This window comes from Ctenocephalides felis, unplaced genomic scaffold, assembly GCF_003426905.1.
Source record: "Ctenocephalides felis isolate EL2017-DRISC unplaced genomic scaffold, ASM342690v1 CF-g0.4_SCAFFOLD_01604, whole genome shotgun sequence".
Taxonomy (NCBI): domain Eukaryota; kingdom Metazoa; phylum Arthropoda; class Insecta; order Siphonaptera; family Pulicidae; genus Ctenocephalides; species Ctenocephalides felis.
This window is the reverse complement of record NW_020537758.1, coordinates 46,777,226-46,802,247: the sequence shown is the minus strand read 5'-3', so window position 1 is coordinate 46,802,247 and position 25,022 is coordinate 46,777,226. Positions and strand designations below refer to the sequence as shown.

Sequence of the window (25,022 nt, the reverse complement as noted above, 5' to 3'; positions counted from 1 at the left end):
CAAGCCTGAAGCGTACGAGTAATTCTTAAATAAATTATACTATGATTGGAAAAGAAAGAAGTAAATGAAATTTACTTTTTTTAAAATGCGAGTACAATTTTATTATGGCAAGAAACAGCTTGAGCGAAATGTTAAACAATGAAACAAGTACAATAATTTGGTTGTTCAGTAGAAAGTGTATTATGAAATATTATTTTGTATGTTTATTTTATCATATCACATTTCTGCAATTTTTATAAAAAAACAATGAAATTACTTTTAGTATTATTGATTATAATACATAGATTAAAAAATTGAACTTTCAGACTAAATTCCAGAGCAATGCTAAAACGATTGGCTTGAAACAGTTGCCAGTTTTAATTTGCCTTACTGAAACTAAGTTTGTTTTAATTTAAAAGTGATCTTCTAGACAATCGACCAATATTCTTTAATTAGATTTTGCGACAAAAAATATATAAATACATTATCATAAGTACGAAAGCCACTTTGTGCGAAAACAGAGAAACAGATACACACAAATGGGTTGGCATTTGCTTGGGTTGTAGTTCTTGGTATAAGACACTCACAGTTTTATTTGTCAAAGTTGTCGTTTTCTTTGTCTTATTTATTTGCAAAAAGTGAACAAAAATCATGTCTAGACTCTTCAGATGTCACATTAATTAAATCCAAAAATAAAATATTTATATAAGTTGAGAACTACTAAGATGATGTTTTGCTGATGCAATAAAATGAAAAAAAAATGGTGGAACAAATATTGTGTGCAACTATTATAACAAAAATTGGTAAAGTATACAAACATCATGTTTTGTGTTATGTAAGTATAGGTATTGATATAATTAAAAAAATTAACAGCATCAGAGTTTAATGTTTTAATATGTTTGAAGTATTTATATTAACCTTTTGTTGCTATCATATGCACCATAACCACTGTTAAGAACTGATTTTATCCAGAAACCATCTAACTTATAATAAATTACACTTTAACTATATTATCCAATAACCGAAATAATATTCTCCTCGAAGCTTATGAAAAGCTTTCCAGAATTAAGCTTTGAATTTCTTTTTTAAGCACATTCTATGCAGCCATAAACAATAAAATTCCATATATTAATTATAAAGGCATACCACAGAGAACTAATCGTTCAAAAGCATTCCGATAAGATTATCATACATTGTTCGTAGATTCATTAATCGTTTCATTAATTATGGCTTTTGTTGGATTAACGATGACTAGATATTAACTAAGAATTTGTAATTAGAATCACTGTTATAAATCTGAATACAAGCCATTACATAGAAAATATACATGGAGGAAAGTCACCAAAGTTGGAATACCATTTTGTTTTTGGGATATAAAAATAAACTTCATATTAATTAAATCAGTTTAATGTTTTTACTAATCAGTCATACATTTATATGCAGTAATTAACTGCTTTTAATCAAATATATTAGTTATCTATTTGAAATCTTAGACAAAAAACAAATCGCAAATGAGTAACCAAAGAAAGAGTGGGTACCCATATATGGAATATAAGCATGAATCAACATAACAATAACAAAAATGGACATTAATATCTTGGTCCATCAACTCAGAGTTTTTTTCTTCACTATCATCCATATTTTTCTTCTTTTGTTTGTTTTTTTTCGCAATTTTCTTCTTATTTTTTATCTTGACTGATTTACTTTCTCCTTCTTGTTTTTTCATATTTTCATTTTCTAAGTCATTTTTGTTGGGAGAACATGTTATGACTGCTGCTACAGCAGCTTTTCTTCATCTTCCAGATAATTTTTTTCGTTTCTCTGGCATATTTGTTCCATATTTATTAGTATTCCATAATTAAACACCGACAATTGGCCATATTTGGATTTTTATACTGGTTCTAACTCTTCTAAATATTTTTTTCTAGTCAAAATATTTTAATGACAAAAGCTCATAAAATGGTAAAATGAACATAATACCGATATACTAAATGGCATAACACTTATGCATACAAACTTAACAGCTGGTAATACTTATTTATTACTTTTAAAACTTTCTTCACAACTACAAAACAAAACACCCCTGCTACACGTGAAGCGTTCGCCCAACTGACTCGATGGTTAGTAGACCGAATGAAACAAAATATGGTGGAGTATTGCGTTTATTACTTATAATCTTAGAGAAATAAAGATATTCCATATTAGGATACTATTCCATATTTGGTGACTTTCCTCTAGTAATACGAGGTCTGTTCAAAAAGTACCCGGAATTTTCGTTTTTTCAAAAAAATATTTATTTATTCGTCTACATTAATGTGGTCCCCTTCAAAGTAGTCCCCCCCAGATATAATACACTTATGCCAGCGTTTTTTCCAATTTTCGAAGCACCCTTGATATTCACTTTTTGATATGTCCTTGAGCACTCTCAGCGATTTTCTTCAATCGAGGAAAACCGCCGTCCTTTCATGGGTCTCTTCAACTTTGGGAATAGGAAAAAGTCACACGGAGCCATATCTGGTGAATTTTTGCACTTTGCAACACTTTATTTCATTTTTTACGCAAAATTTAATACAAATTCTTTGACTTTTCAATTCTTCCATTGTAAAAATCGCCGAGCTCAGAAAAACACGTCGAACCTTAGCGACTACCACAGACAAAGTAAACAGTGAATATAGCTGAAAATTTCATCATACTTTAGGGGCATGTATACCAACACAATAAAAAAAAAAATTTGACAATCAGACACTCCAGACCCGCGAAATTTAATTATTAGTAATTCCGGGTACTTTTTGAACACACCTCGTATATGGCGTAAAAAATTGTAAGGGATACTGGGTACGGTTGTGCCACTTTTTCTGATAAGCCATAATTTTGTTGTAATGAGCTAAATAGAAATTTGAACATTTGTCTTCAAGGAAATACTAAAATATTATTCTTAAATATGATAGATGAATCATAAAATCAAATCATATAAGAAAAGGGCGAGTGTCACAACGACCCACACCCCAAGAACGGTTGTGACAGGAATAAAAATAGGTTAAGAAATAATAGGTGTTCATACCGAAATGGTTTATGACAACTTTTGTTGCCTTAAATATGTAACACAACAGCAAATAATCATTTAAACAAAGCCTATGAACATAATATAACAAAACATATTATTTTTAACAAAATTAACTTGAAATCTTTGTGATTTTTTTTACCTTGTATTAAATTTTTCGTTTCCTTTCTCTTTCGTATTTTGTCTTAGTTAAGTTAGACTTTTTTTTAAAAAAAAAAGGTCCTCCACAGCTGGAGTGATTGCAGCCTTCTCCGTTGATAAAACAAAAAAAATCTCGTAAAACTAAAACATATATTGTCTGTACGATAACTCTCGGGCGAAATGAAAATTAACAAAATGGCGGCATGTTGAAAAAAAGTTAAATTTTTCCCAAAATTTTGGTCTACAAAATTTGATTTTTGATTAGATCAAAAAACTGGAGGGTCATCGTATGAACAACTATTTAGAACTGCAGCAAATTCGAAAAATGCTGTTTTGAGAAAAATGCGTTTAAAGATAAAATAATCATTATACTATATACTATATAGTATATTTTAAATAGCTGTAACTCAAAAACTATTTAAATAATTTAAAAATGCTGTTTCGAGAAAAATGCGTTTAAAGATAAAATGATCATTATACTATATACTATATAGTATATTTTAAATGGCTGTAACTCAAAAACTATTTAGGATATCGACATATTGAATATGGAAAAATTCAAAATTTGATTTTTTGAAAATTTCACACTAGGTGTGCCCCTTAAAAAGCAATGCGGTCTACAGATCATGTTAACGCAGTGCGCTGACTCAAAGCAACTACGGTAACATGTTCAAACAAAATTACTACATTTTTCTTCCTCTGCACCCTTTGTCAAAATTAGTATTGCTTAGCTGTTGTAGCGACGTTTATCTGACTGTCACTACCGTACCCTGGCACAACCGTCCCAGTGTCCTCCATTTTAGACTATATAAATATCCAATTGTTTACGTTTGATAAAATATTATCAAACACAAAAAATACGGTAATTCTGACATAAGTATAAATAAACATCTCTAAGAAAATGGTAAAAAGATTCATCAAAATTTTATATCTTTAATCCAATTATTCAAGAGTCTTAAAAGGTACAACGTTTTAGTACATGAAAAGGTTTTAAATTGAAGAGACTGACATCGTAAAATATTACGTAGCTTTAAATTATGTACGAATGGCCATAAAACCAAATCATTATGTTGATTCGAAGCAATCTCAAATTTTATTATATGTACCAATAATGTATATGTATTTACACATAAATGTTATCAGAATTGCCTTGAGCTCTTCTGGTACCACTTAGCACATTCAGAAACAAAGAAAACATACACGAGCAGCAGTTTTAATAGAGTTGGCTATTTTCCAAATTGTATCCGAACGGCAAACTGCGTGATTTTCGCTAACAGCAAGTAAAATCGCCGTAGAGATGGAATAACATAATTACGAAGTTACCGGGCGGAAAAGGCAAAGCATCCGAAACTTTGCATAGTCGAACTGATTTTATGAAGAACTTCATTAAAACTGACCAAAAATAGAGATATCAGGATAGAATAATATCTAAACTATTTTTGGTATACCTAAATAGATAAAAACATACTAATCTGTTATTAAAAATTAAAACAAATAATTTGAAAGTGATTTAAGGAACGTCCATTAATCACGTGAGATTTTTGCGGGGAGGGGGAATTTGACAAAAAATCACGAAATATCACGTAGGGGAGGCAGGGGTATAGGAAGATGTCACGTGTATTTATATATATATTTTTTTTAATTTAAACATTTTCAAAAAAAATTTAAAAATTTTACAATTTTATCAAGTAACTAAAAATGCACGTGATGTTTGGTGGGAAGGGGGGGGTTAATTTGGAATATCACCATGCACCACCAAGAGGGAGGAGTGGTCCAGAAAGCTTTTAAAACTCGCTCATGTGATTAATGAACGCCCCCTTAATTAATATAACATACGTTTAGAATCTTGATTTGATTCATTTTTCAATAAAAAACACAATAAAAAAATAAACAAATTGGTATTGGATTTGTCAAACCGTTTCGTATTTTATTAACTTCCCGTAGGGTAAGTGATAGTAATGAGCCGAAAATCGAAAATGAAAATTTTTGCATATCTTCACGTTTCAGAGGTTTATGAACATTTTGGCATATTTCAGAAAAAATGGATGTGTGTGTGTTTTGTGTGTCCACGTTTTTGGGCGCACGGATCAACCGATTTAAATGGTTCAAAAAACATCCGATTTCTATTGATTTTGAGATGTGTTGATTAGTTTTTGACAAAGGCAAGTTACAGAGAAACGAGGCAAAAAGTGCAGAAAATAGTGCAATTTTTCATCCCATTTTTTAAAAAAAAAAAATTGTATATAAAAAATAAGTCAGATTTTAATTTATTTCTTGCTAAAGTTTCAAAGCTCACTTATATATTTTAAATAAATAATTTTAACTTAGTAATTCAGTTTATATATTTCTTATAATTATTAGACAATGTTACAGTATTTATAATAATCTATTCGAGAACATTTAATATTCCTCGAACATTTCGTTACGGTAGGGGAAGTTCCGGCAATTTGACTTAAGGCACAATGCCATACACCCTTAGTTTATTATCTTCTGATGAATATCACATAGATCATTAATAATTTTATTTTTCGTATAATAATTGGATATTTCAGGAGTGATTATTAGAGAACTACTTTAGTAAATATTTTTCACGAATGATATTTATAAGATATTAGATTTGGACATGGACAATGGACATATTAAAATCATTCTTTATATTATCATTTTTAATATTAAAAATTTAAAGTTTTTAGAAAAATTTCATTTTTTTTAAGAAAATTTCATGAGATGTGAAGGTTCTGAAAAATATGAACTAGATAGGAAGCACCAAGTTGATGATCAATGAAACAGGTTTAAAACGTTTTATGTTCTACTTATTATTAAAGACTTATTTGAAAAGCATAAAGTTTGTTTTACGTCATGAAGATGGATATCACCAGTTATTTTACATATCTTTTAAAATCCAATGATATTATTAAAAAAGATTTAGAATAAGGTGTGCAAGCTAGCGAAACACCTTTAATATTAACTTTGCGTGGAGCAATTAACTCCGATGTTAAAGAAATCGCAAACAGCAGAAATAAAATTGTCTTAATATCTTTTTCAAGACCTTCTGATTATTTTAGCATCCCTTGCTTAGACAAACTAATACATTTGGAATAACGGCTGATTTTTTTTTATTTCTAGTTGTTTCAAAACATTATTTTTTAAATTAATTAATTGATTAATAATATTTGTTTATTATACGACTAGATCAAGCAATTTGCCAAGCACAAAGCCATATAAAATCTTCTCATTTTACATACTTTAAGCTTTTGCACAAAAGCTGATCTTAATTCTACAATCTTTTCTCATTTTTAGCCATATAGTAAAATATCTGTAATTTTAGCTATGTTTTATCTTGTCAACCACTCTGGACAAAAGGTCAAATTTGTACACATTTACTCTTTCCTTCTGGTCTACTACTGGAAAACTAATTAAACTCATTTATGGGAAAACTCTTACTCGCATTTTATTAGGAATGGAACATGAACGTAAAACAATAATTGCTTTAAAAGTTTACATCAAAATACAAGAGTTTGTATACTGCTATTTTGCGTCAAAGATCATAAATGAAACGATTTTGTGGTCATTTTTTATGCAATTTTTAATGTTTAATTAGCAGAAAAAACATATCTCACTTTAAACAATTAATTGTAAATTGTCAGCATTCTCTGCTAAATGTATAGTTTGCAGAATAAAATTAAAATTAAAAAAAGAGTGCGCGTAAGGTTCACACGCGATTGAAGTAAAACTTATTTACCATTGTACGAGATGGCATTTAAGTTAAAAATAAATACACCATATAACATATTTATATAACAATAAATTATCAATGATATATTTATAATAGCATTAATAATATTTATAATATTTGAAAACAATAATGTAATTAAAGTCATGTCAAATATGACATGATCGGTTTGTCATTTGTAATTAGCATTTAGGACTTGAATCTTTATTAGAGAAATGAATTAATTTCTGATTAATAAATTCTATAACATTCGTTCACACAGTGGATTATGTTGAACAACGCATAAAGAAATATTGTTTTCACAATTTCACTCATCATGTAATTCATTATTCTTTTTACGTCATTATAATTATTTACGGGGGACAGGGTAAATTATCCTTCTGATTTAGGCATTTCTTATTAAACCAAGATTTGTACTACGATGTAACCTTAAAATCTAATGATATTCCGATTTCCTTGTTGATGTCGGTACGCAAGCAACGACAGATTTCTATTCACTCGACACGACGACTAATCACAATCGACAGTTATAGAAATTTCACCGAAAGCGAATGACGAACAGTTCGGGCGTAACAAAACTTTCATTGCATTTGCACAGATTTACTCCCTAGTCGCATCTAAATAAGCTTTACTTCAAAAAAACTTTATCGAATATAACAGTTGCTGCCAAACTCTCGAGACAAGATTCAAAAAGTAGCAAACAGTAGATCTCTTTAAGGAACTAGTGTTCTCAATTGAGAATCATCTACTATATCCATTTTTATACGCAAATAACAACAAGATGTTCTGATTACTGTTTAAAAGAAATTAATGTGAGTTTATACGTTGTTATCCCCTATGTTGTGGTTGTTAATTCTAAACATTTTACCCATCTTATAAAGTTACTCACTTGCTGAAATTTTGGTAAAAACAACCTTAAATAAAAATGAAAATATTAGAAAAATAAAAGTAAATGTAACTGTAATTACTTTCCAAATGCAGATTGTTATAAAAAGCTTTCCATGTGAGAACAAGTTCTTCAGAGTATATCTTTCAAAATAATAACAATTTGCCAATTGGCTAATAATCCTACAAAAGATTCTTATATATTTATTTTTGGGCCAGCGGTGGCGATATCGGTTAGAGCGTAGGCTAGCACCAACTATTTCTAGGTTCGCTGGTTTGATTCCCGCTACCGCCAAGCCTGACATCAGGCAACTTTGATGTCAAATTTCCACTTGGGGTTATAGATCACAATGTAATTCCAAGTGAAAATCGTCCTCCGTGGACATAGTTGCATCATTCAATCATATGTAAACTATTAGACGTAAGAGCTAATATATAAATCCCACACAAAGAAGAATGGTGAACCGATGGGTTGCCTCTCATAATAAAACATTAGGTCATAAGTCATGAACAAAAACAGCTTATAGAACATTAAAGTAGGAGTTCTAATTGCTGTAGAAATAATAAAAAAAAATATTTTTCGTTTTTGTAAATATATTTCTAAAATATTTATAATCATTTACGCCTACAGGTAAGGATATTAATTAATATCATTGTGGACAACACAAAACAGTGGGATTTTCTATCAATTCTGTTTATGTAAACAGAAATGACGTCGATGTCTACGACGTTTATGATAAACAGTTTTCATATTGGGTTCGACAAGTGATAGTGATATGATGCGCAATATTGCTATCAATTCGATAGCAAACTTTCAACCGCCACGGATATTAACTTCGTCCCATTAATATTTCATAACGCGAGCATATCCAATTTCATTATTAATAGAATCAAGTGGGTAAATAGCGTGCATAGGTAATTTATTAATCTTGATAGGATTACTGGGCTGCACTTAATTAAGAAAACGCGCACGGCAGAGGGATATCACTTTTCATATGAAATATATTTTTTCATTATTTAAAAAAAAATACTGTCGACACGTAGGATTATCATTCTTTATCCAATATGATATAAAATGCATATTTCATTTCGTTTGAAAAAAAAATACAGCTTCACAACAGGAGCTCAACTTGCCCATCGATTCTTTGTAGGTATGACTTTTCATGATACAATATTATAATGATTTTCACAGAAATCTGAAAAATTTCCAAATTAACAATTAAACCTTTTCATCATAAAATAAATTTATAGGGATATTAATAATGTGTACACATTTTGTGCAATTTTTTTTTGAGTTCTGTATGAAGATTTTTAATTACGGTACGAGGAGTTCCAGTAATTTGCCTCAAGGCACGATGCCATGCGCTCCACTAGTTCTTAATTTAAACCATCAATGCCGAAAACGGCTAATTTTCCTTCGCAATATATTTTTAAATTTATACATTCTTTTCTGGCCGGCCTGATGACTTATCTATCTTTGTCACATTTTTATTATTAGTTTTACTCTGATGCTGATGACATATTTTTTTTAATTCAAAGCAACAATGCCGGAAATGGTTAATTTATCTTGGAAACATATTTTAGACTTATAATTTCCGACAGATTATCTATATTTGTCATTTATTTATAATTAGAATTTCTCTGATACTGATAATATATTTTTTTAATGTGATCCAGCACTGTCGGGTGGGGCCATTTTTTGTTAGAAACATATTTCTGGTATACATTTTCTGGTGAAAACCGATATCGCTGCTGCTTGATACCAGGTCGTCCGATTGACTTATCTATATTCGTCATATTTTTATTATCAGAATTGTTTTGATAGTGATCATATATTTTCGAATTTGAACCAGCAATGTCGGTATAGAAATATGTTTCCAAGAGTAAATAGCTCTACCTGACACTGCTAGATTAAGTTAAAAAAATATATGAACAGTATCAGAGGAGGTTTAGATATATATTTATCAAATGAAAACTGACATCAATACTGCTTGATATAAGGCAAACCTAGATCGGTATCAAACCTGGGACTGAACTCTTTACAACATCACGATTTTGAAACTACATTCATTATTTCAAAAATTCTTTGAAAAGTATAGAAACTATTTTATTTTATCATATTATTACCGTTTAGATAATATTATTATCGTTCTCATCATTATTCTTATTATTATTACTGTTATCATTATCATTATTATTTATATTATTATTAAATTTATCATATTTTTTTTTGTTGTTAAACCATAGCTCATAAAATTTTATGTAATTTTGATCGCTGTTTATTAATTAATAAAAAAAAGATAATATCATAAGGTTGTTCGGATAGTCACACCACAGAAAATTTAACTATATTTTTTGAATCTAATATCACAATTAAGCCCTATAATTATTATGTGATTTGAAAGCTTATATTTTAAGGCTTGTGTGTAAAAAATTTTAATCAACTACATGTAGTACTTTTTTTATGGTGCCACTTTGAATACGGATATAAATAAGCAGCATTTTCGACATATTTCACTTTTCTGCGAAAATGTAAATTTAACTTTTGAGTCAAAATCAAAATGACCGATGTCTATGGAAAGGATGTATTGATAGTACGACAGTGCCTGCTCAAAAAGGTGCAAAACTGAAATTTGTCAGAAATAGGTGATGCAGTATGTTTGGTAAGATTTTAAAGAGTTGTTCGTTTTTCAGTTTTTCTAGGATAGCATAACAGTTAATTCGAATGCCTTATGTCATTAGCTAAATGATGTACTTCAATAGAAATGGTCAGAATCAACCCAAAAGCAAAGTATAGCACTGCATCAAGACGACGTAAGACCTTCCATAAGTTTGGTCAATCGCCAAAAGCTTTTGTAGCTTGAATGGGACCCAATGACACCTTCATCATTTTGTCCAGACCTGCCATCATTGGACCCTTATTTGTTTAAAATTTTTAGGTCGTAAAACCTTTACCTGAAATCAGCATATCAAAAAGCACTTTGATCAGTTTTTTGCCTGTGACGACCAAAAAAGATGTCCGATCAAACATAATTTATTAAAGTATTTGTTTATTGTAAGAAAATTACGTGTCGAAATAACTATAAAAAACGAAGTTACATTTCGAACGTTACATTTTAATTAATCAAATTTTTACCATTTATTATACTACAAATTAGATTACACTACAAATTATCAATTGAAATATACACCATAGCTATTCTATTTGAAGTAACTGCATATTATACGAACAAATTCAGACAGGATACTAGAAAAATAGTAAAACAAAATTGAAATTTGTAAAATGTATGTGACTGAAATTTGCACAGCAGAAAGTCTGGATTACTGTAGTGTTTATAAAATCAAATTTAGGTTGATTTCGTATGCATAGGTTTGTTTTATATGTGTGACTTCAAAGGAATCAGGTCGTGCAGTATAATAATGCCATGTAACGTCTAAATTAGATATGGAGGTAGAATCGCATATTACGTCTTATAATTGCAATTAAATAATATAATTTTATATAAACTTATGATGAAAAACATTTATATCAATTGTATTTACTACATTATTAGTCAGTAGCTGAAGGTTAAAGTGTTAAAACTTGAACTAATCTTGTAGTTTGAGGTTTTATTAGACGAAAAATTTTATTCTTAGAAATATAGAAATACTAGCGGTGTATAGCATCGTGCCTTGAGGCAAATTGCTGAAACTTCACGTACTAAAAATTCAATTTTTTAAAAAAGATAATTTTTTTTTAAGTTTGAAAAAATTAGATAGTTGAGAAATTTTAAATTTTTGAAAAAGGTGACTTTTTTGGAAAAATAACTTGGAAACAAATGTTTTTTTTTTATTTTGAAAAATTCCGGAAATTTTGAATATTTTTTCAAAGCAATCGCACTGCTTTAGCTGCATACAGACGCAATATAGAAGCGCGTAAGCGCCGCGTCGCCGTCTTAGGGACAAACGATGTTACAGAGCTCATAGAAATATAAACAAAATTGTTACGCATTATTAAAATCTCCATTAAATATCTGATAATTTGATGTGCATATGTCTAATGATCATTTTTGACCGCCAAATGGATTTTTTTTTACATTTTTTGTAGACCTCCAAAATCGCTGAACCTGCCTTTAATCAGTTTTTCATCTCGTCAATAGAAATAAAATGTTTTATTAATTATTGAAATCGGACGCTCCGTTCTTTTAAAAACAGTGTTACCGTTCTTGGCACTCTTTGCCCCGTATCTTCGAAATGGCTAGACCTTCCTGTGCTAAAAATTAATCAGCATATCTCCTGATCATTAGGAATCGAATGTTGTTTTGAGTAATTGAAATCGGTTGAAACGTGTTGCGGAAATCGCCGACGAAAATTTGTATACGCACACACACACATACATCCACTTTTTCTAAGGTATACCAAAATGTTCAGAAACCTCTGAAACGTAAAATTACATCAAAATTTTCATTTTTGATTTTTTTGCGATTACTATAACTTACCTTATGGAAAGCCAGTAATTATTTCCGCATTTAAATGTAAAATTAATTAAATGCAGAAATAAATATTAACTTAGTGATATATTTATAATATTAATTAATACTATGAATATATTCATTATTTATTCACATTCATTATATGATTACTTTCGCTACACTTTTACCATTTTTAATGGTGCATCACAATTGCCATTTAGTGATTACAGCATTTTTAATAACTTCTTCACAAATAATTTTATTATATAAATTGTTATTGTTGCATTTAACAAAAAATTACTTTTATTTGCACTTTTATTAAAAAAGTAAAGTAAATAGTATGGTATTAGTAAATATTTACTCGCAATATTTTCTTGAAACATGATAAATACAAATTTACCATTAACTAATTAATCAGTTATCTCTTCAAGAACTCTTGATATAATCGGAATCAAATTAATTTTTCAAGATTTCTTACTTCAACAAATAACTATCATACCATTATGCATACAAAAATTTTCATTTAGTTTTACTTCTAGCTATATACGAAATTCATACTGTATAATGCCGGTCTCCTATCTTATATAACAGTTTAAATGCAATTCCATGCTTAATTTAAATAAATATTCGGATTCTATGAACGAATTTGCATAAACCGACAGCAGCAATTTTATTTTATTTTACTATCAACGAAAGAAATATCACTCAGACTTTGCATCAAATAAATAGGTAATATAGAATCAATTTTTTGTGCTGCTTATATTATTAATAACTGATGTATAAAGAGATTTGTATAGAGAAGATGATGGCTAATAGTAAAACTCTGGTATGCAAACTGTTTGCAAGAAAGTCTTTGGAGGATTTGATGCAGGAAATTGATTTTTATAGTAAATTTTGAAAAGTAAAATAATATAAAAAGTGAACTAGATAGTACTTCTTTTATCTATGTTTTCTATATCAATCACAGCTGGTAACAAAAATATCACAAATAACAATAGACCACAATAAAGACCAGACATATAACGCCAAACCTCAAAATTAATCTTGAAATAGTGATTGTATCGCAATATATGAAATGGTGAAAACAAAGCTAAATATAACTTCAATAAAAATTTCTTAAAATGCTCAACAGAGGCGTTATTATTTTTTTACTTATTACCTCAATAGATATTACATTTTTTGTATCGATTAAACAAGTATTATAAAATTTATAATAGAAAATTTATAATTTGTTTTTCCTACTTTGATATAATTTAGAATCTATCTTCAAAAAGACATTAAAATAAATAGTTTGTTAACATTTGTTATACAATGACTCAAAGAAGTAAATCTAATGATTCGCCCAGTGTATTCCAACCTTTCCGTACCTTTTATTAAATACTGTTACGTCCCATTATTCCATTTCAATTGATATTCTAGTTTATTTATCAGACTAAAAATTATTATGTAATATTATATAAAATATGTATAAAATATATCTTTAAATTTTAACAAGGTATAGTAATTGCAAAAAAATCGAAAATTAAAATTTATATATATCTTTACGTTTCAGGAGTTTCTGAACACTTTAGCATACTTAGAAAAAACGAATGTATGTGTGTGTGTATGCGGATACAAATTTTCGTCGACGATTTTGGGAACACCGATCATTCGATTTGAATAATTCTAAAATCATTCGATTTGTATTGATAAGGAGATGTGCTGATTAGTTTTTGGCAAAGGCAGGTCTAGCGGTTCCGAAGATACGGTGCAAAAAGTGCCAAAAATGGTAGCTCAGCTTTTAAGAGAACGGAGCATCCGATTTTAATAATTCAATAAAAATTTTAGTTGATTAAATTTTTGGGTAGGCAGGTCCAGCGATTATGAACTCCCAATAAAAAAAAGTTAAAAAATGTCATTTTGTGGTCAAAAATGTTTATAGAACATATGTACATCAAATTATCAAATGTTTTATAGAGATTTTTATAATGTGTACACATTTTGTGTAAATTTTTTTGTGTTCCGTGCCAAGATTTTTATTTACGGTACGGGAAGTTCCAGCAATTTGCCTTAAGGCACGATGCCATGCACACCACTAGTTTATTTCTTTATATCATTTGGTTTAGTTTAATAAAATAATGTTTCAGAAACCATTGTACGCCTCCTTGGCTAAATATATTTTGTAATACAGAATATCAGAGATTTAATACAAAATGCGAATACAAAACATCACTCGTAGTATTCTGTTAATAATTGATGTATTTTATATTTTAAATATTTCTGTTTTCGACTATCAGTTTTAGTTAATTATAGTTTTAGAACTGTTCCTATATATATTGGTGCGATTGGTTCAAGAAAATATTGCAAATTTGCGCTTGAAATCATTTTAATTTAGGAATTGCATGAACTGTCGATAAATGATAGCAATCATTGTATATAATCTCACTGAACTTATGATAATCTGATTACGATATCAAAAGTCTGTTGATAAAAATGTTATCAGGTAAGAAATATATAAAATTGGCAAAATAAAAACATATCCAAAAAAAAAATTAAGATTGTTTAGAATTTATAGATTAGATAATATACCCAGCAAAATTATAAAATAAAGATCAACTAGTGAAGTGAAATGAAATTTGCCACACTTTTGATTTGTCGAAGTAAAGTGTGTACGATACAAAGATTTACTTTTTGATTATTAATATTTTTTATCAAACAAATATATTTTAATTTTTTTCACTAAATTACAATAAGTGTTTCCAGAACAAACAATAGCAAATTGTGAAGATAAAATGCATATAAGAAGTTCCTAAAGTTTTTCCAGTAATAGGTCTTTTTGTAGTTACACATTAATTTAGGTGGTGCATTTATATGAAGAATCAAGCAAATATATCACTTTCATAAAGTTCATAAATTAATTTCTAAATTGAGATTTACAGAACCTTTGAAAGATATTCCACAATTATTTTTAATATACCATGTTATATTAAAAATAATTGTTGAATATCTTCCAAAGGTTCTGTAAATCTCAATTTAGAAATTAATTTATGAACTTTATGAAAGTGATATATCACATTGCAATGTGAAACTTTATGAAAAAAAATATAAATATTTATATATAAATATATTATAAGAATTAACTTTATATAAATATATCATATTTATATAAAATTAACTGTGAAGATACAATGTAAATAGTATTTTAAATTATTTTCCACATCAATAATAAATTAATTAAAATGAAATTGTAATGACTTACATAATTATCAAAAATTTCTTCAGCCAAACTCCAAAAAACTTCACATTTTCAAACAAAAAATTTTGAATACTGTTTAATAGAAACTCACTTTACATAGTCTTAATTATAACAGATTCAAACTGACTAGTTTGTTTCACTCTTAACACAAATAAAAAATAACAAACAAATGAACAAATAATTTATTGACTGAAAATGCGATTTATGCACTGGAATTCAGGAATAGAAGAAAAAACTTTTGAATTTAAGTTCAATATTGTTCATCTGATTAAATTTAAATTCGATTCAATATTTTTACATATTGAAACCAGGCGGTGAACGGTTTCAATGTTTCCGCATGTACAACCGCCGTTCGTCTGTCATATCGCAAAACATGAATGCAAGCATTCATGCGCACTTCTTATGATCAGATGTGATGATCATAATGCTTTAAATAGAAGTTCGATAATACTAAGAACAGATAAAATTGATAACAATGATTAAGAATTATTTCCAATTAATGATTATTTTTGAACGTAGTTAATATCAGTATATTATTATAAAATCTGTAAAAAATACACAGAATTCGATTGAATTATGTTTAATTTGATAAACCATTATTACATCTTAAAAATTGACTTACAATTTAATTCAATTTCTTTTTAAAATTTTCTCAAACTAATATTTCTCAAAAAGTCGATTTTCTTGTAATTTTTTTTTACTTTTGTTTTATTTATTTATACATTATTTTCATATCTCAGTCAGGCATGGGTGTCTGGTATGAGAGATTATGAAACAATTTTCATATTTTATTTATACATATCATTTGTCCATTTTATTATACAATAATATAATATTTATTATAATTAAAATGTCTTTAAATATCTATTCAATCTTCAATTTCTTTATAATATTTTTTTATTTTCCTTTTGAAATTATTGTCATCACTTGTATTCTTAATACCGATTGGCAGTTTATTATATATTTTACTTACATATCACATTTTCTCTCAATTTCTTCTTTCTTTTATGTTCAATATGAAAATTTTTGTGACTATTGTAGTGTTCGTGTACGAGTATATCTCGATTTATGCCTATTGTTGTACTTGTTTTAATTCTGTTATATTTCATTTTATGTATTAATTTGTATTTCTCTATTTTAATTATGTTGTTTAGTGAATTTGGCGGGTGTTAAATGTAGAAAGTTATATGATATTTTTATGGCTTTGTTTACTATTCTTTATCATTTAAGTTAGCTTTAGTTGTTATTCGACTCCAAGTTGTTATTCCATAAAAAATTATGGGTATTATATGCGCTTTAAAAAATAGCACCTTATTTAGTGCCGCTCTTTCTTTTTATTTTCATTTATATGTTCTATCCATGTTAGCTTTTCATGTATTATAAGGTCCAAGTATTTCATGTATTTCACTTCTTCTATCTCTGTATTATTTATTTTAATGTTTATTTTAGTAATTTTTTTACTTTTTTCGTTTAAAATGTATGTACTTAGTTCTTCCAATGTTAATCGTTAATTTATTTTCAATTAGCCATTCCAAATATAATTTCATGTCCTTGTTAATCATTTCATCTAGTATTTTGTTCTATTACAATATCGTCGGCGTATAAGATGTATTTTTCCATTATTTTTGCCTCTTGAAGATTATTTGTATAGATGAATTAATTCCATTTAATGATTATTTTTGAACGTAGTTAATATCAGTATAATATTATAATATCTGTAAAAATTGCATAGAATTCGATTGAATTATGTTTAATTTGATAAACTATTATTACATTTTAAAAATTGACTTACAATTTAATTCAATTTCTGTTTAAAATTACCTCTACTAATATTTCTCAGAACATCGATTTTCTTATAATTTTTCTACTTATTGCACTTATCAATGAGTTTTGTGAACGTTACAAATAAAAATTATTTCTTTATACGACAACAAACAACCGCACCAATTGTGTCTAAACTATTAGAATGGAATAACTAAACGTTTTTAAATTATTTCAATTGTTTTTAAGGTTTTATTTTTATTATTCAAAAAACAATTACTTTAATAAGAACAATTTGATCTGTCGAATTGTCAACTGTCAGTCTGACGTTTGTTTGTTTTGTATTTAAACTATCAAACTGCCATATTGAAAAAACAAACACAAATTGCCAACAAAAAATATTTTTCTGATAAATGTCAATTGTAATCATAACGATGAAGAATATATTCACTAATAACTAACATAAGTTTATTAAATTAGTAATTTTCTTAAATAATTAAATTTGAATTTTACCCAATATAACTGACTGGAGTAAAAACAGTTTTACTTCATTAACAAAAGTTATTAACAAATTGCAAAAAATGGAAACATGCAAAAGAACTACACAATTAAACGAAACTATATTGTTAAAATAAACTAAATAAAACTGTATTCACATCAAATATTCCATGAAACATTATTTTTTTTAAATTTACATATCGAAATTAAAATTCGGCATCCTTTCCCTCCCTAGCCAAAACAATTTTTGAATTAATATTGGTATCACTGATCGGTGAACGTCAAAACAAACAAACGTCAAAGTGACAGTTGACAAATCGACAGATCAAATCGTCCTTAAACTTTAATTTTAAACAAACAATAAAAAGTTGCATAATAATACAGAATTATCTCTAGTCACGTTCGCAGTATTGTACAAAGTATTCGAAATACTGGCACATATTTATCAATTTGAATTCACTGATTAGATATAAAGCATTTATTGATACCATAATTTTGTGGATATTGATATGTCAGATTTAGATATGTAACTATTTATTGAGCATAATTAAATATAATTCATACAATAGTTTGACAAAATGCCTATTATTTTGCCTGACTCTGACAGCGAAGATGAATTACCACCAGCATGGGAGGAAAGAGCCACTGCTGATGGCAGCGTTTTTTATGTGAAGTAAATACCAACCAGATTTTAATTTAACAAGAAAAAAATATTAATAATTTTTTAATTAATTTAATAGCCATATCACTAAAGGAACCCAGTGGACTCACCCTAGAACAGGCAAAAAGAAAGTAGTCTCAGGTGAATTGCCCTTTGGTTGGATAAAACAAGTTGATTCCGAAGGAAAAGTTTCATATTTTGATAAAGAAAATAATCGCACAACATATACTGATCCAAGGTTAGCATTTGCAGTAGAAGAAAAAACACACCCTCATGATATCAGACAAAGATTTGATGCCTCAACAACTGCTTTACAAGTAAACACAAAGCCAAATTTCTTTTATAATTCTAAAATGATTATAATAGTATTTCAAGATCTCTTAAACTATTTCAGGTATTACATGGTCGAGATCTGTCAAATAAAATTGCAATTATAACAGGAGCCAATTGTGGAATTGGCTATGAAACTGCCTTAACTCAAGCAAAACATGGTTGTAATGTGATTATGGCTTGCCGAAATCTAAATTCAGGATTAGAGGCTATTGAAAAGATTAGGAAAGAAAAACCTGATGCTGCGAATAGGTGTCGTGTAATGGAACTTGATCTATCAAGCTTGGAAAATGTGAAAGCATTTGCTTTACAATGTTTGGATGAGTTAAAGTAAATATTTACATAAAAAAATTCAAATGATTAGCTTCCAAATTATATAATAAATATTTGTAAAACTCCATTTTAGAAAAGTTGACATGCTTATATTGAATGCTGGTGTTTTTGGCTTACCTTATTCAACTACAGTAGATGGTTTTGAAACAACATTCCAAGTTTCCCACTTGTCACACATGTATTTAACACTTTTATGGGCACCACTATTAAAAAAAGGCAGTCGAGTAGTGTCTTTGTCATCCGAATCACATAGGTTAATTGTACTAAATTACTAAAGAGTATCGAAAAGAGAATATGGCAGAAATAGTTAAGAACATCACAATCTATTTCAGATTTGCAAATTTTCCCAAAGATAATCTTACTCCAGATTTATTGTCAGTGCCCATGCAAAAGTATTGGTCAATGATGGCTTATAATAATGCAAAACTGTGCAATGTTTTATTTGTGAGAGAGCTATCAAAAAGATGGTGGGCAAATCATGGTATATCAGTGTTTTCAGTTCATCCAGGAAATATGGTATCAACAAATATACAGAGAAATTGGTGGCTAATGAGAATTCTATTTGCTCTTGTTCGCCCCTTCACAAAATCTTTGGTATGAATTTTGGTCTATTAGAGTAATTAATTTCTTATCAGAGAAAAATAACAGTAAAAGTCAAATATGAAATTAAACTATAAATTAAATTATAGTATATAAAATATGAAGTATCATCATCATGATAACATTAGTATATATATGAAATTCTCTATATGTTATATAAACAAATTACAGCAACAAGCAGCAAGCACGACAGTATATGCAGCAACCGCATTAGAGCTTGAAGGTGTTTCAGGAATTTATCTTAACAATTGCTATTATTGTGAAACTTCAAAATTAGGCCAAAGTGATACTCTAGCCAAAGAACTATGGGACCTCAGCATCAAAATGATAAGAGAAAAAATGGGTGATCAAGAATTGCCTGATTATTGAAATATTCAAATAACAATAATATATAATAATACTATGGTAATAAATAATTTGCAAGATATATTTCAAGTATTTGATCTAAAAATCAGAAACTTTTCCTTTTCTTTCCCAATCCCCATAACGTGTAGGCTCTGGGCCGCGAGGTCCACCAATTTCACCTGTTTTTAAATAATTCTTCAATATACATAACTAACAAGAAAGAATATTAAAATTATGAAAATTACCTGTGTGTGGATTTGTATTATCAGGCCATGGGGGTAGTGGCTCTTTTTCCTGGTAAGGATGTTTATCAAGTTCATCAAGTTTTCCAATAGGAGTCTTTTCTCTTAATTTTTTTCTAAATTCCTCAATTCTGGGGCTCACTGGTTTGGAATCAGGGCTCGGTTTTGAAGAATGCATACGTACACCGGCGGTTAATTGAAACAAAGCTAATGTAGGAATATATATTATAAGCTTCAGAATTTTATGAGTAAGTTAAAAACATACCTCTGCTTTGGATGCATCTTTTAGAACGAATCATTTTATATATTTTATTACATTAAAAGCAAATTTAAGATAAAAACAAATAGCTGTCAGTGGAGGGCCTGCCTTCACTTTTTAGGTTATGTTACATGATTTATTGCCATGTGAGAAAACTAATTTTTATCAGTTATCGATTTTATCATATAAAATTTTATTATATAAACAAGAATGTATGGTAGAATTTGAGAATTGTTTAAATATTAATTATGCACATTTTTATGACATTTGTAATTAAGTTTTTTTTTAGTGTGCATTCATCCATAAAAAATATCAGGAATGTGAGAGCTGCTATGAATTATGTAGAAGTTTAATTGGGCTAAGTTGAAATAAGTATTTCCTGAAAATGAGTCATTCAGTTTCATATATTAAAAACTGATTATTTTAATTTTTATTTATTTCATTTATCCAATACAAAAAGTATCATTTGATTTATGACCATTCTTGTGTGGAGCTTCCCCAAGTAGTTTGACCAGCAGCTGGGGTAGGGTTGGCAGCCCATTCTTCTTGCACTTGCTCGGCCCAATCTTGGCTGGCAGCAGCTGGGTAAACAGCCGGAACTGCAGCAACAGGTGCATCATCAGTCCATAATTGAGTGGCTGGCTCATCTCCCGCCCATACTTCAGCAGTATCATGAGCAACAGCAGTCTGTTAAAAAATGCATGGTAAATATAATTTCAAGTATGATATGAATTAAAATGTTTAGTAGTTGTGAGAATCAGACGAGTTAAGTTATAATCTCTGAACAATCATAGGTTCCTTAGTAGATGTCATCATTTTAGTAATAATTGTGGGCAAAAAATCTCATAATTTAAAGTAATATGTAAAACATTAATTCTATAATCTACCTCAACTTTGGCCACAACTTCCTTGTGAACCAGATCCTCCTTCTCTATCCTCTGGATCACGGTAGTAGAAAGAAACAAATCAACTAACATCCCAAGTCTTCTCACGGGGAATGGATCCACGAAGTCTCAAGACTTCTCTGGACAACAACCACCACATCAAACCAACGGAATGGTTGGACTAAAAAAAAATATTTTTATTAGTGATGAGCAATAACTTATTTATATTTTTTATTGACATTCAATATTTTCAGTGTAAATATTTGTAATCATATTATCTTTAATAAATTGGATCCAATTTATCATCATTGGGAACTAAAAACAAACATTTAGGAATAAAATTCTCACCTTGGTGTTGCATGGAATTGCAATATCAACAAATTTCAATGGAGAATCAGTGTTGGTGAATGCAATAACAGGAATGTTCACATATGAAGCCTCAGTGATGGGTTGGTGATCGGAGTGAGGATCAGTAACAATCAGCAAACGTGGTTCACGGAATGCAGCTTGAATCTAAAACATTAAATATACATATAATTCAATAAGCAGATTTTAAATCAGAATGTTCAATTATCGAATACAAAAATTATTAAAAATTTTTTACCTGATTAGTGAAGGCACCAGGAGTGAAACGTCCAGCAATTGAGTGGAGTAGCACCAGTATAGTTGGCGAACTTCAATACTGCACGTTGTCCTTGAGGTCTGGAGGAAATAACGAAGACATCAGCTGGATGCTCAATAGCAACAATAGCACGAGCAGCCAACAAAAGCTTCTCCCATGTGCGACGTAAGTTGATTACATGTACTCCATCAGCACGGCGTTTGTACACATATTGCTCCATCTACATGAATCGAAGGCTTTATAAATTAGTTTTTAATGAATTTAACTTAATTAGAATATTGTATTGTGATGTATTGTACCTGGAAGTTCACATTTTCGCTGCCAAGATGGGTGCATGCGGCTAACATTTTGGTAACATCATCTTCCCGTAGGGCAAGAACATCCAAGCCTCCCGACATTGTAACGTCACTTTAGAGCTACGGTGCAACCTAAAGAAAGTAGTCTTTAAGAAACACATGGCAAAACACCAAGATAACCTCAATACTACAATCAAATTAAACTTCATATTTAAAAAATACACATGCCGATAAGCACAGATCAAAAATGTCAACACGTTCAAACAAAATATAACTTGAATAAACGCATGATTAATTTCTGGTAAGAAGATTTAAGATCGGAATTTTTACTTACGTATTAATGCCACTGGGAGCGATTTTAGAATGACGATCGTGTCATTCGACCAGCATTTCCTAAATATTTAGTGTTGCCAGAGAAAGGATTATGGTACATTTTAAGCAGATGCTCCACACAAAAAACGCGGCAAAATAAACAGACGATTTTAATAGTAATATGATAATAATGTGATTAAATTTAAGTTAAACAACTTATACGATTAATTTTTAGGTAAGACACTAGTAACATTATTTATACTGTCATCGTTCATTATTTTCCATATCTTTATTTTCATTTTTTATTGAAACCCAGTTTTAAGATATTTCTTTGTTATGCAGAATTCGGCCTATTGTTTCTATTATCATATTATTATGATGTATTTCATTTACATGAAATACTATTTTTAGATTGTTTGAATAACTATTTTGAGGCTATTGTAGATATATTGCTTTGATTTTACTCCTTCTTGATAATGCTTTGTATGGCTTTGTCATTGATACTTTGACTATATAATAAACGTGAGTAGTTTTTAATCTAGATTTACAAGCATCTTGAAGATTAACATTAATTGAAAATAATTCTGACGAAATTATATTCTTCTTTGTAAAATTTAAAAATATAAAAAAAACATAAACAGCTTCAATTTTATAAAATCTATAGATTATCTTTATTAAGGCATGCTTTACAGGCTTCAAAAACTCGCTTTTTGAGGAATTTTTAGGGAAGGAAATAAATATTTAATTGAAACGAATCTTTTAAGTTTATTGTATATATTTTAACATTCTTCTCAATTTTTTTTTATCAAAATATATATCATAATATGTCGGTTACAAGCATTTTGCCATGCGCCACGTGCGTGTCATTTGGCGGGAAAGATGCAGCTGCGACCTAGGTCACAATTTCCATCAGAAATAAAAAAATCAAAACAAAATATATTTTCAATAGTGTAGATTCTAGTTGAACCTAATAAATACAGAAAAAAATGAAGGAAGAATTTACCAATTTTTCGCAACTTGAAAAAAAATCATGCTTTTGATACAAAAATTCACTTTAGATTGTCTAAAAAGTGGGTTAATTATAACTTCTTTAGATTCAGTTTTTTTTAGTTTTTTTTTAGATTCAACTAGAATATAATTTTATCCTGAATACAATGAATTTATCTCGCTTCGATCTCGGTCTCGACTTCGATAGGAAGTTTAGTTCTTCTTCTATCTTTCCCGCCAATTTGAAAGAATGTAAAATTAAAAAACCCAGAAACCGCAGCTAGAAGTTTTTGTTCCGCTCGTATATATGCTTGACGCTGACTGTTTCTTCTGTCAACTCCAAAAAAATATAATTTGTTCTGAAATTTAGGGACATATATTCTTTTCTAGGTTTAGAAGACATTTTGTGTAACAAAAAAAATCGATTTTTTAAAGCCTCTAAAGCCCCCGCCCTTAAAATTATTATTATATGAAGATAATATGTAAATAAAATAATAGTTATTATTCAATTTTTATTAAAAGTACAAAATTGAAGCTTACTACAAATTTGGTATTCAACATAATCAGCTATTTTGTGTCAACTAATCTTTGGTACATCAATTTGATTTTAATGTCCGCTCAAAGCTGCTGCGGACGGATAATGAGATCTCATCCATTGGCACCTGTCCCGATCAATTTGTAAAGTTTTCTTTTATCATTATTTCCCGCTCATAGTTACTTTCTGGCCAAAAGTGCTTCCGCTTTGCATTTCTCTGCTTCCGCCAATTGAACTTTAAGTGCTGTTACACCCATCTGCTAGCGATTTCACTTCATCTATAAGGCTGTAAATCAAAAATACAGAATTTTATAGTACTCTTAACAATTGCTTGCAATTGATGATGATGATTAGATTTTTTTCAAATGTTTGTAAATATTAATTTTACCCAAAACATGGTCCATCTCGACAATTTTCAACACGCGGTCTTTGCAACCTATTATCCAATCGAGTTTGAGCAACTTTCATTGCGTTATCATTTCTTCTCAAACTATCTTTTAAGCACTCTATTAAAGTTTCTGTACTTGCTAACGTCTAAACACTAAACACACAATTATTTTTTAACATCCTCTTCATATAAGGTTGTCAAATATCTCTCTTCCGCCTTGTTGTACATAAACCAAGAGCAAAAAAGCGGAAGGGAGAGATTTGAACAACCTAATATTTGAAGTTTGCTGTTAATTATCAGTATTAGTTAAGTCCTGAAACATTTTGAAATCAATTTTGTGCTTACTGTTTTCAAATCATTTTCCAATCTCAAACGAAATTCTTCATTACAGTTGATACGTTCGGCGGAAGGCTAGATCAACTCGATCTGTTGCTCCCTAAGATCTCGAGCAGCATTCATCAAAATTGCGTCAAGTGTACCTCGT

The 25,022-nt window shown here is 29.0% G+C and overlaps 2 protein-coding genes and 1 pseudogene across 2 annotated transcripts; 1 reads left to right on the top strand and 2 right to left on the bottom strand.

Annotated features, from left to right (window-relative positions):
* Window positions 1-18,123: 18,123 nt before the first annotated feature.
* On the top strand, window positions 18,124-20,171 carry LOC113372281 (WW domain-containing oxidoreductase-like). The gene is made up of 6 exons (XM_026612607.1): window positions 18,124-18,417; window positions 18,485-18,722; window positions 18,800-19,065; window positions 19,142-19,321; window positions 19,401-19,662; window positions 19,840-20,171. The coding sequence occupies exons 1-6, from the start codon at window positions 18,323-18,325 to the stop codon at window positions 20,035-20,037; spliced, it is 1,239 nt and encodes a 412-aa protein (XP_026468392.1). The 5' UTR covers window positions 18,124-18,322; the 3' UTR covers window positions 20,038-20,171.
* LOC113372285 (succinate dehydrogenase assembly factor 4, mitochondrial-like) lies at window positions 20,016-20,634 on the bottom strand. Its single transcript, XM_026612609.1, has 3 exons — window positions 20,521-20,634; window positions 20,259-20,462; window positions 20,016-20,192 (listed from the first exon to the last, which is right to left on the bottom strand). The coding sequence occupies exons 1-3, from the start codon at window positions 20,552-20,554 to the stop codon at window positions 20,113-20,115; spliced, it is 318 nt and encodes a 105-aa protein (XP_026468394.1). The 5' UTR covers window positions 20,555-20,634; the 3' UTR covers window positions 20,016-20,112.
* A 306-nt stretch (window positions 20,635-20,940) lies between these two features.
* LOC113372283 lies at window positions 20,941-22,676 on the bottom strand (annotated as a pseudogene).
* Between the last annotated feature and the right edge of the window lie 2,346 nt (window positions 22,677-25,022).